Source organism: Thunnus albacares, chromosome 1 (genome assembly GCF_914725855.1).
Source record: "Thunnus albacares chromosome 1, fThuAlb1.1, whole genome shotgun sequence".
Taxonomy (NCBI): Eukaryota; Metazoa; Chordata; class Actinopteri; order Scombriformes; family Scombridae; genus Thunnus; species Thunnus albacares.
Genome location: NC_058106.1, coordinates 28,939,753 through 28,952,752, shown reverse-complemented (window position 1 = coordinate 28,952,752; position 13,000 = coordinate 28,939,753). Strand labels below are relative to the sequence as shown.

The following is a 13,000-nucleotide window of genomic DNA, read 5'->3' as shown; positions in this document are numbered from 1 at the left end:
CTGTCATGAAAACACTCATGTCTTGGTTTAAATACTTATTTATTCTCCCCAAATAAAACCAACATAATTTAGAAGCACATTAAAACAGCTGTAACAGACAGTTCTCCACACACATAAATAATGCATTCACACTTCAAAAAAATAGAGCAGTCCCTTCTGTTCCTAAAGAAAACGCTTCAATGAGGCAAACGGAACGTGTTGAAAGGCTTGAGTCCATCCACCGCTTCTGTTTGGGGTTTGCTCATACAGGGTAAACACTGATGAGGAAGGCCTGAATATACTTTCCAATGATGCTATTCTAAGAGGGGATTTAGAAAATCAGAAGCGGTTAGCAAGGCTAACAAGCTAATCCTTCTGGAATTGCTTAGCGCTCTGTGAGTGAGTGAGTGTGTGTGTGTGTGTGTGTGTGTATGTATGCAGCAGGTGGTTTCTATACAGCAGCTTCACAAGCATATGATGAATGGATGGGCACATGTGCTAGGATATAAGATGCTCCTCTGCACTGTAAGTCTCCCAGTAAAACTTTACAAAACAATAACAATCATATACATCATAATAATTGCATATCAATAAATAAAAAGGCAAACATGACACATTTGTTCAACATTGTTTGGTAAAAGCAAAAAAGGTAAAGAATAAAGCATGAGGTCATGGTGTGAAAAGTGTTTTGTGTGTGTATGTGTGTGTGTGTGTGCATCAGAGACAGAGCTCCAGGTAAACAGACTCGTCCTTTTAGATCTCCTGGTATGACGTCGTGGGGGCCGTGTAGTTCTCCTCGCTGCTCCTGGAAATGAGGAAAAGACAAAACAACTTTTACGTTGTTGGACATTTTCCACAGTGGAAACACATTTTATCATGACTGCACACACACACACACTTGATTTGAACTCCTCCCATCCCTTTCTCTCTCTGCGTAACTGGTCACCACAGTGTCTAGGTGAGTGTGGTGTGTGTGTGAATAATGGATGAGGTTAATCAAACAGCCGTATTGTTCTCAGCTGCAGCCGAGGGCTCATCTGGCGAGGAAATGGCCTCCCAGTATCACACAGCTCCATCATGAAGTTTTACTTTTTAGCCAGCCACGATTTTAGAAAAGGCACTTCCTTCACTGAGAAGTTTTTTTTCTTAAAAATTATTGGTGTACATGTGTAAAATATTCAGTATTCGTAAATTGGGATAGTCAGTAATACGGTTAATTAGGCGATGAAATACAGCAGGATTGAAATCAATAGCGACTGAAAAAAAGTTTTCCAGGAGAAGCTGTAAAAAAAGTTGCTACAGGCTGGTGGATTTTCTTTGACCGTCTTACACGTTAGACTTCTGTCAATAATACAGTCAGAGGGATCAATCTTTTAAACTAAGAAGAACTCAATGTCAAGCGCTCAGCACAGTTCTACAGACCTCTCATGGAAACAGAATAGAAGTACAATAGATGCCAAACTTACTAATTTCTCGCAAGGATGTAGTGGAAGATAAACTTAACCCAGTTTACTCGGCTCTTTTTAATCACAGCTAAACAAGTTGTACGGATGGAAGTCCCCCTCTACTCAAAAATGAGTTTCACTTATTGTAACTTCACTTGTTGGATGTTTGAGCTTCACTGTGCAGAATGATGCATGTGGCTGTTTTCATCATTCATCTGCTGAAGAGGGAAAGTTTCTTTGTGTTCACCAGAAATCTGAGTTTAAAAACATGCACGCAGAAGCATGATTTAGTGACATCACAAATAAGGTTGGGAGTCAGTCGTGGTCCTGTACGCAACTTATACAAGTACAGTACAAATACACTGAGCGTCTATTTTTCAGTGAAGTATTGTAGGTGGCATCTTGTTTCTAGCTGTTCAACTTTTCAAATGAAACATATCTGCATATTCATTGATTTTGTAAGTACATTAGTAGCTTTTAAGAAATGTTTTTTAAGGGAAAAACTATATCAGACACAAATGATCATAATCATATAAAAAATAGTAGTCCACATTCTACGGGTGTGTTTACAGGGTCAACAAGAGACTGGGTGTTTGCTGTGATGACCTCCAGATGTTGGGACGGTTTGCTCGATGAGATCAGACTGATGGACTCTTGTTCTAAGCTGCTTTTGGAAGTGCATTTTTAATCGCAAGGCTTTTCTATAATCTATCTCTATGACTGGTAGAAATTGCATTGAAGTTGTCATAACTACAGTTACAAGTGTTTTTGTGTTTGTTGAAGCACTTTATAATTCCTGTACTACCATACAAATAGCCGACAGTTATTATATGATTATTATAAATGTAAGTGAGGTCTTTGTATCGAAAAGCAAGTTAAAGACATAAACAGTATTGATTTAGTTTGTGGTACATTTGTCATGTTGAATGTAAATAATGTAAATTTATGGTAATATCATAGTAACTAACATCAAACTACTGTATTTATAGGTTATATGAAGATATATGGTCTAAAGGAAATGCATCAATCAGTTTATTCCCTTCAGTTAGCTTAAGAGATTTGTGGTTTGTTTCATACTTGGGAGGAAGCCAAACAGGCATGTGGTCTGTGTTTGCTCTGTGCAGAAACAACGGAGCAAGCCTCTGTTTGTCTAAACACACTGCAGCTCCACAGGCCAACGTTTGATGTGGCTGGAGTCAGAGACAGGGCGGCTTAACACAAAGCAAAGCTTTGCTTCAGCCGATAGGTAAACATTTAAAGATGAATTGAAAACCTTGTCTGGCACCTTTTACTCGAGGCTTGTGCCTTCGAAAAATGAAACAGAGGTCTTGGGTTACTGGAACATCACAATTAAGCTAAAAAAAATAAATAATTAAAACTAGAAAAAAATAATAGTGTGATGTCCTGACACACTGACAGAGCCTATCTAACAGGATTTGAAGTCAAAATTTAAAAATTCAAATAGCTGAATTGTAGGGATATATACTATGGTAATGGTATACTAGATGACCGATGTGACCCTCTTTATTCTTTCAGGAGAAATTGGAAGTCTTAATTTTGCATGGTCCCACCCATACCAGTAAAAATAGAAATCAGATACAATGGGCAGCTGATGCCAGTGCAGCTGCCAAAGAGGTCCAGTAATGTAACCCTGTGTTACTTTGCTTGACCCTGAGGACCACAGCGAGGAAACTAACGTAACAGCTGCTACAGCAGAGTCTGTTGTGAAAACATAATAGTTTGCGCAAAAAAAAAACCTTGAGAGAGCCTGAAATGTCTTAAGACTGCTGCAGTGTGACTCAGTCCTGACTTAACTGATAGTACCAGAGAGAGTTTCTTCGTGACTGGGTGCATGCCAGGCATCCATTACTACCCTGCTACTGAGCATTCTCTGTCTCAACATGCAGTCTCAGGAAAATATGTTCAGGCCTGATTCAGCAAGCCTGATCTCCTGCTAAATACTTGACTGTTGCACAACTCTGGCATCCGACTAGTGAAGCCGATCTGCAAAAAACCCCCCGATTCCTGTCTTCAGTCCATCCTACTTCTGTGAGAAGATTTTCACTCCCCTGCATTTTGTGTCTGTGTGCCTCTGGATTGAGCTTTAGACACTCACCTACTGTGCCCAATTTCCTAGAAGCATTTCAAGGCTGAGATTATGTACGTCTGTGCGATAAGATCATCTGCTTTTGGGAAAAGGAGTGTTGTAAGCAAGCGTGCACATTAACACATATAATCACACTAACTCCCAGTTTGGCAGGCTAGAAAAAAATGACTCAGCATTTATGACAAGCACAAGGCTGATTGGACCATGAGGGAAGAACTGAGCTTGTTGACTTATTTCAACTTAGAGAAATTCATAAAGAAAATGACTGTGCCTGAGCTTTCACAAGCCTGGTATAAAAGAGTGCATGGCGCTCACATGCAGGAAACAAGCAGCGGTTTGGCAGGGGCTTGTTTAATACCTCACCTTACTTCCTCTTCTTTCAGCCTACGCGCTGCCTGCTTTGACTGTTTGATTTGCAAGTCCAATCTGTGTAAGAAGTCTTTGGCTGAGAGCTCCTCTGGTTGGGGCTGGGGGGGTTTGGAGTCCTCAGGGGGCGGGGAAGGGGGTGGTGAAGGTCCCTCGATATCCTGCAACATAACACAAGGTGTATCTGTCTCCTGGCACGCTGCTTCGCCGTCCCCATCGGGAGACTCCAGAGACAGTCCGTTAAATATGGAGCGCTTCTCCGACACCACGGGGATGTTGAGGCTGTTCTTTAGAAAGATGCAGTCGTTGCTGAACAGCTTGTTGGCTCTCTTGATTTGCTCCATCTGGCATTTTGGGGTGACAGCAAGAAGGACAGTGTTAATAGCAGCTTCTCTCCACCATGATTACTATCATTATTGTTCTGGTTCTGTGTCCGCCATCTACGACCTTAAAGTCCAGATGAAACAGCATTTTGAGACTATCTAACTCCCGCATTGTGACATATTTCCGAGTGAAAAAGGACAGACAGGTGGGACGTAATGTTGTGAGGGATTTGATTTGAATGTTGAAAAGTGGGTGTATCATAATGAATCTTAGCTCTGTGCTGCTAAAAGTTGATTGATGGATGGATGTCATGATATTATTGGTTGAAATTGTTTGGTTCAAGCCTACGTAAGCACACGTCATATTTTGTTTTACAGGAAGAACACATGATTGAATTTTGATATAATACAAAGAAATGGACTGAATTGTAGTTTTTTGGGATATATTGTTAAATAGGTGCACAATATGACTGGGAATGTAATCTAAAAGGGTTTTAAAAAAAATCATTTCATCTTGACTTTAAGCAACAAATATAAGGTGTCTCTGTTATTTTGTCCACCTGACAGTCAGTGCTTTAATAGAGTTTTACTTTAAAAATGCTTTCTTAACTGGAGACAAATGCAGCTGAAACTGCATTTAGACCATCATAACTCTCCACTGAAACTCACTGAATCAATACTTTGAGATTCTGTTCGGTTTGTTGGCAGCTGTTTCCATTTTTGAAATGCGTAAAGAGGTAATATTTCATTATATGTTGTATACAATATTTATGTGGAGGTACTCAGGATAGAAGCAGTGGAAGGCGAGCCAATATCCAATATTTAATAAAGTAAGTAGATATTGTACTTTAGTGGTGCAATTAATCAAATTACTTAGGTACAATTGAAACACAGAGCACGTGGGGGCCCAAGAGGTCTGATGGTCTTGGGTCCCTTGGTGCAGTTGCCACTTTGCCTGGTTGGTAATCCAGCTGTTGAAAGTTGAGTAAACAAGCAGACTTGATAAACTTTTCAGTTTCATTCAACTGTCTGAACTGCTTTGACTTTGAAAGCTGCATGAAATGGTATGCATGACTGGAAAATCTGAAATGAAAGTTCAATCAAGAAGCACATGATGAAAAGAAGAACGGAAAAAAGACTTAGAGGATGGGTTCAACACTTTTCAAGTCTGTCTTAAAACATCATCAGGTGCTCGAATGAAAATTTAAACAAGTTTTGCTCACGGTAATCATTCCTCCTGCTCATACTGGCTATTAGAAGATCCTCTCCGAATGTGTTTACAATGTAAGTGATGGGGGCCAAAATCAACAGTCCTCACTTTGAGAAAATATGTATTTGAAAGTTTATCTGACAATAACATGAAGCCTCAGCTGTCTGAGTTAGTCAAATAACATGACTGTGTTTTCCTGTCCAGCTGCAGTGGAAGGATTGTAACAAAAAGATGGAATCACTTACATTGCCAGTGTTCATTTGAGTACCTGACTTTTGCTTTAAGACACACTTGGGGAAAAATGCAAACATATCCTTTAATGTGTTTGCTCACAGCTTCATCCTACAAGACGCTACAACAGCATTTCTTCAGAGCTCAAGTTTATTTTGGTGTATGAATTGACTTTAAAGGGGAATCAGACCATGGTGTGTTGACAGATCAACAGAGGATGCTCACATGATTGATAGTCAACAGGCGTGATTTTATCTGTTAAAAGTGGTAGAGTGCATGACTCTGATTTCATATCCCATCCTTTCTTCTTGTCAAGGTGAACATCAAAGTGTAAACTAACATCGCAGTGGCTGTTTGGCAACCTTACCGTGACACCGTATTTGAGAGCAATCCCTTGCAGAGTATCACTGTCTGTAACCCGATGCTCTATGTATTTCTCCCCCAGAGAGGCCGTGACGCTGGCTGTGCTTCCGTAGGAGCGGATCTTGGTCCGGGCCAGGCTCTGGGACAGTTCGCTCTCTGACTCGGAACCGGACCTGGACCGAGGGAAGATGGGTTGGCCGAATCGTCCTCCTCCATCCCGCATCGGCAGGACGGGCGAGAACTCCGCCATCTTCTCGTGAATAAATAAAGAGCCCGATTGCCTCTGTGTGTTTTAACGCCCCACTTGACTCGCTGTAATAAAAAAAACCCGGTGATTTACGCCGCAGGGAGATTCCCATCCCCGGTCATATTGTGCCTGTCAGCTGAGGGAGTAAGAGACATGTTTCGGGGACCACTACCTCACAGTTCGCTTTTGTCATAGATCTGTTACGTAGACGTAAAGACGTAAAGAACGTCCGCGCGTCCAGTCCATGAATGTTGGTCCGGTCAGGAAGTGTTCTATGAAGACCCGTCCTTCTCGGCTTCTGATTGGCTCTGACCCTGATATTGTTACGCCTCATGTCTAAATCTAACCAATCTAACCAACGAAGGCAATGAGTACTAGCCAATCAGAGGCAGAGCGGGGCGGTTCTTCGCAATATAGACGTACGTCGCCGCTATGCGTCTGCGCGGTCGCCATATTGGGGCGGTAAATCTCTGCTAGTAAACAAATGCAACGTGTATTGAGAGCTGCAGACTTCACTACAAAATCGACTGCAACTCGTTTAACTCTGAACCGATTTTCATGAAATTTAGTTTTTTATAGACGTGAGAAAGTGAACATGATACTGGTGAGTTGTTGGGATTAAACTCAGTTATGGGGCGGATACAATCAGCTCTATGGAATAAGACCAAGCACATCATGCTCTGGCTGCAAAAAGCTATTGTAACTATATAGTTTGTCTATAAACACATTTTTTCCAGTCTGATAATGATCGTTTTTATTTTAGGGTTACCATCTCTTTTCAGTGGGTAACTATTTTACTTACCTCTCATACTACAACACTAATGTTCATACACAACCTCATCCATATATATGTTGCTGAATCACAGCTATTTATAATGAGAATGACAACACGAACATCCTGTTTGGTGCGTATCGTCAATAAGATAGACACCCTCACACATACACTGACAAACAGGTCTAAAACTCAAATTTGTCCTCTGTTTGTGTGACAGAGTACACACACATGCATAAACTTGCCCCTATTGACAGTATTTTATATACATTTTAAAACATGTCCTGGAGGGGATCTTTAAATAGACTAGTTTTATTCAACCAACTGCCCCAGTAGCCTTATTTGAACCTTGGTTGTCTGTCTGTTTCCAATCATCAGGGAGTACCACTTTAAGAATTTAGATATTCAGAATTCAGGTATTTATGAGTGCAAGTGTAGCTAATTCAAGCAGTGATATTACTAAAACTATGACCTATTAATCTGATATTCCAGTGAAACCATATTCATGACACTATGAAGATATGGCAAAGAAAGAATGGAAAGGGAGTTGCTGTTGTTGTTACCTTTGTATGTAGCATAGTTATAAAAATTCAAATGTGGGGCCAACATCTTGTACCTAAATTCTACTTACACTTTGAGACAATTTCCAAAAGACAATCACAGCAGGATTGTCATGATTGTCAAAGCAGACAAATGACCAGTTAGTGATTTGATTAAATGCAAATTTTGTTTGTTAACAACAAGGCTTAAGGCAACACCTGCATCAGTCTCGAGGGTCCACCTTGATTTATTTACTTTTAAGGCCTTTATTGTTTTAGTAGGTCTATACATTGTGTTTACATGGTACATTTTACTAAATAAAACTGCACATAATGAAATTACCACAAACCAATTACTGATAACTAATACAAAGCTGGCCCAATAATGTGGAGTCAAATTTATGCTCATTATCCCTTCTCGTAGATAAACTACTTGCTCTTAATTGCACTGGCCTTGTAAAACAGCTGTAAAATAAATAAATAATAATAATATTTGTAAAAAAGTTCCTCATTACATGGCTACACTGAAAGGGCTCCAGGTCTTTCGGCCTGAGATTGAGCATCTTGTTAACTCACTTTTGTTGTGATAATGAAGGAGTGGAGAGATCCTTTCACATTGGGTAGAAACATTCAGCAGGTCACTGTGATCACTAACCATTGCATGTGGCATCTGGAGCCAATGCTGCTAAATGCTGGCTGACTTTTGGATCTGTGAGATGAACAGTCTCATGACCTGCTGTGCATGAAAACAACATGTTTTCCATTATCACTACATAAAAAAAAATACATATGGGATTTTCCCAAGCCGGGACATTGGTGTCAGAAGTCTGTCAAATGAGGAACTGACTGTTGATTCACCAAACTGAAAATATTCTGTATTCCCTGAAATACATCAGTCATACAAACAAACCATTCACCTTTGTTTTTAGAATTGAAGAATAACAAAAGGTTCATTCACCATTCAAGCATTTGAAACCACTTAGGTTGGGAACCACCGGACTAAACTAGCTAACTGTATATAAAGTAGCTCAAACTAGCTCCGCCTCCAACAGCTACAACAGTAACATGCTGCTTACACACTGATGCTTCAGTATTAATAATATAATGATGTCATATATAATAATATATCAGTCAGAGGGACCGAATCACTACCTTCACTTTAATACTTTGAAATACATTTTGCTGCTGATACTGATGTACTTTTAGTTAAGTAGGATTTTTCATGCAGGACTTTTACTTGTAATGGAGTATTTTTACAGTGCTGTATTGGTACTTAAATGATCTGACTTCTTCTTCCACTGGTATTGAATAAGGTTTTAGATATGCTTCCTTGGTGTTGAGCCACGATGTGGAAGACTTCTGTTTTAATGTAAAATTTTAATCGCAGTTTATTTAAAGTCCATATTGCCTCTATCAAAATCACATTTTGAACCATATGAAGGGATTTTGAATGTAAACTAATTTTAAGTTGCTGTTTGGTTACAGTAATTACATTGTCAATTCCCATTCCTCAGTAAATACATGTTTTTCATATATGACACAGATGATAGCTAAATAAACGACTACATTGAACAGGTTGAGATGCAATAAAGTCTCTATTAACTAATCTTTTACTTTAAATGTGATGCAAGGGAAACCTGTGTATCTTTTATTATTATCAGATATCAACCATGCAGTCTGAGTGTGAGGACTCAATTCTTTGAGGATACTGTAAAATGAGAAGCAACAGGCCAGTTAATCATTGCAGAGCTGCATATAAAAGACCATAAATGAACAACAAGATAAATCCTGGTTAAATAAATTATGTGATAGCCGTGAACTCATGAAGGACAGCACTCTTCTCATCATGTATTCATTACTGGATAGTAGCTGGTGGAAATTTTCTGTGCCTCCTGTCTCCATCGTCTGTGCACCTGGGATGGTCCATGTTTATTCAGGATCCAGAATGGCACTGAAATTTGTTTTCTCCTTTTTGATTTACTGTGTGCCGTGTGATTACTTCTGCAAACAAAGTGGTAGAAGAGGGAAGCAATAATGGCACAAAAATTATTAACATACTAGGTAATTTCAATGTAGTGGTGGTGAGATGTAGTAATGTGTTGTTTGACGGGAACACAAAGACTGCAGGTGCCACTTTGGGATACACAGAATGTACCTCCATGAAATCTACTTCACTGAGGAACAAATATTGTAAAGCAACAAGTGGATTCATGATCTCTGAATGATTAATTTATTAAATGAGTCTCTCTTGGCTAAAGATGGTCATGTGGTAATCTCACTGTCACTGGCATTTTCTAATGGAAATCAGATCATTAAGAGTACAAAGAGGGACCAGGAGGAGGGAGCTCAACTCATTAATTATACATGATGTTCTCAATGTGAGATGACACTTTTTAGATTGAACTGCAAATCAGTTCATTATTTATGTCATACTTGCTCCACATCTTTGATCTAAACTTACCCAATTCAAGTAGGTACATGTCAGTTCCTGAGGCATAAATCACTGATTTTTTGTGGAGGAAAAATCTGTTGTCATCCAATTCTTTTCCAACAAAAGTTTGTTTTTTTTTTCCTTCAGTGAGCTCCTAGGATAAAAGCAGTAAAAACAACAATAGGAGACTGCTCCGGAAGACTGACCCACAATAGGAATCGGATTACTTCACTTGCATTGCCCCACCCTCTCTTTCTCTTATAGGCAAATATAAACAAAGGACACAAAGACAAGAGGAAAAGAGGGAGGATAAGCAGCAGCTCCGTGATTCATCTGCCACGACGTAACCATGACAACAATCTCTTGAGCTGCTTCCTGATCCAATAGCACCCACAGGTCAGGAGAGAAGAAATTATAATCAGTGCCATATCACTCTCACCATCACTTCTTCATCCTTGCTGAGGAGGCAGCAGGGCACATCTCATTTAGCCTGCAGGAATATAAGTTTTATTGTGATGAGAGGGGCTTCAGTTAACTTCAGTCTGATTGTTGAAGGAGAAAAAAATGGGTTGATGAAATAAATCATATGGGAGCATTTTTGTTCCAAGTATACACAAGTGGTTTATTAGTTCACAATTGTCAAATCATGCAGTGTTACACTGTTGTCTAATGATTACAACACACTGAAATGTCTATCCTTATGAGGTTTAAGTAATCAGTCTGCCCTAGATAACTTGATCATCATGAGACACCTACTGTCTATTACAGTGATGTTTTTTATTTTCCCCTGAACAGCAATCTTCTTCTGACCCCTACAGGAGAACTGGGGTGTTGCGACTTTGTCAGCTCTCATAATATTTTCAAGCACCAGATGGTGCCAGTGAGTCATCAGTCAATCCTACAACGTTCAAAATAGTAGATAATACAAACAATGCAGTCCATACTTTTCATCATTACTCCCACCCCAGCCCACAAAAAAAAAAACAGAAAAACAAAAAGAGAGAAAAGAAAAACAGTGCTTCAGTTGTATACAGTAAGCCAAAATTATATCTTTATAAAAAGTCCATTAAACACTATTTCTTATCATGAAACATCTTCTCTTCTTTGCATTTTGCATTTTCCAAATACAAGATAAATGGTGACCAAAAATCACAGAAGGTCTGTCCACATTTTGTTTCCAATGAAGCTTCTCTAGAGGAAGAAGATGTTTGATCAAGAAATAAATTAAAAGATGGAGCAGTCTTGTCTTTCCAACACATTTGCAAAATAAGTAGTGGTTATATGTATTCTTATTTTTAATTTATCTGAGTTCTGATTTGGTGTGGAATTTCATCAAAATAAACAAGGATTGAATTGAATTTCAGTCTGTCAGTTCAGTTTTGAGGAACTCCATGCATTTGCAGGGCAGTTCAGCATGCCTATTTTGTGATATTTTGTAAAAGTTCCCACCACATTTTAGAAGAATGCGTTTTCTCTGTTTAAAGGAACTTGTTGGTTTGGTTTGATTCGGTTTATACAGACAGACTGTTTATCCATACATATTTCACAACCAGAGCCATTATGAAAGAACAACGTACCAGGTTTCAAACAATCACAGAACAGCATGTTTTCATTTTACTGAGCGACAAGATGCTGGAGTGAACAGCCTCTACATATAACGGAAAGTAACGCTTTAGGGGTTTAAACAGTTTTTATTACAATCAAGCCCACAGAAAAGATTTCAAGAGCCAGTCGCCGTTCTAAAGCATTGCTAATGATTACTTTTCCACTCCAAACAGGGACTGCACTGACTGTTTCACTTGGCAGATTGTGTTTGACATTATGAGGGAAAGATTACTTACTATTTTTAATACACAAGGAAGGAATATTACATATATACAAATATATATATATATATATATATATATATATATATATATATATATATATATATATACACATTATTTTGACTGCCTTGTAATAAACACAGCTGTTATTCAAGTTAAAGGCTACAAGCACTTTTTAGTCATTAGGGCTATTCATGGCTTGTCATACATCTTCCCTGGACTCAAATGTTAAAGAAGTAACAGTATCTTCATCATCATCTCTTATGTAAACGGTGATCAGTCTGCTAACTACACCAAAGATTGACCAAACTTGCACAGGTGTAGATTAGATCAGATCAAACACATATTCACAGATGTTGCTTATTCTTCTTCTATACTTCTTTCTTAGATTTCACTGTTTTCATTTAGGACAATTACATAAACCCGCCAAGTATGAGATAGTGTTTGGAGCACCCCAGCATTGGTTTTCCTGGTTCTAGTAACACGTCAGCTCTCACTCTGAAGGGCTTTAGTAATGAAAAGAAGTCAGTTGAATACATCTTTTGTTTTTAATTTCTTCCATACTTAAAAATTACAGGGTAAAATCAGTGTTTCACCTGCCTCCCTCTAACATAAACATATTTCTATTGGTTTACTGATTGACTCACACCTTTTGCTTGGCAGATTGTGAATGCAGCACAGTACAAATGTCCTTCCCATTCTCTCCTCGCCCTTGTAATCTGTGAGCTTTTATTTACCAAGAGCTGAGGTCATGATAGATATGGACTGCTGCTTTGTTTGGGGTTTGCAGGGCTGACTCACTACATTCTCGCACATTCTGAAGGGAAATGAACTGGGACTGCAGGTGAACATACCTGTTCAATAACAAAGCCCCTGTGTGAAGGCGAGGTGAGGGAGAGGAGGGGAAAGGCAGAGTTTGGTGAGTGATGTTTGGAGGGAAAGCACTGATATGACGCCATGGTGATGTAAAGGGTTCCAACATAAACATGTCAGCAAAAAATTTTAAGAGCGGGTGTGAAGACACAAGTTCAAATATATAAATGTGTCACTGCTGCCTTGTAGCATCTCCCCAATTCACATGGAGACAAGTCAGGCTATTCTTTGCCAGCATCACTGCCTGGGCTTCACCTAATCCCAACTCCTGATCAGCAGCTGCATTAA

The 13,000-nt window shown here is 39.1% G+C and overlaps 1 protein-coding gene across 1 annotated transcript; it reads right to left on the bottom strand.

The window, feature by feature from the left end:
* Positions 1-20: 20 nt before the first annotated feature.
* Positions 21-6,527, bottom strand: lysmd2 (LysM, putative peptidoglycan-binding, domain containing 2). The gene is made up of 3 exons (XM_044353730.1): positions 6,029-6,527; positions 3,895-4,241; positions 21-784 (listed from the first exon to the last, which is right to left on the bottom strand). Exons 1-3 carry the CDS (start codon positions 6,272-6,274, stop codon positions 733-735), a joined length of 645 nt encoding a protein of 214 aa, XP_044209665.1. The 5' UTR covers positions 6,275-6,527; the 3' UTR covers positions 21-732.
* Positions 6,528-13,000: the final 6,473 nt, after the last annotated feature.

Coding starts and splice junctions, on each gene's coding strand:
- lysmd2 (XM_044353730.1), bottom strand. CDS start 6,274: ATGGCGGAGTTCTCGCCCGTCCTGCCGATGCGGGATGGAGGAGGACGA. Junction 4,242..6,028: donor CTCTCAAATACGGTGTCACG/GTAAGGTTGCCA, acceptor CCAAAATGCCAG/ATGGAGCAAATCAAGAGAGC. Junction 785..3,894: donor CTGAAAGAAGAGGAAGTAAG/GTGAGGTATTAA, acceptor CCTCATTTCCAG/GAGCAGCGAGGAGAACTACA.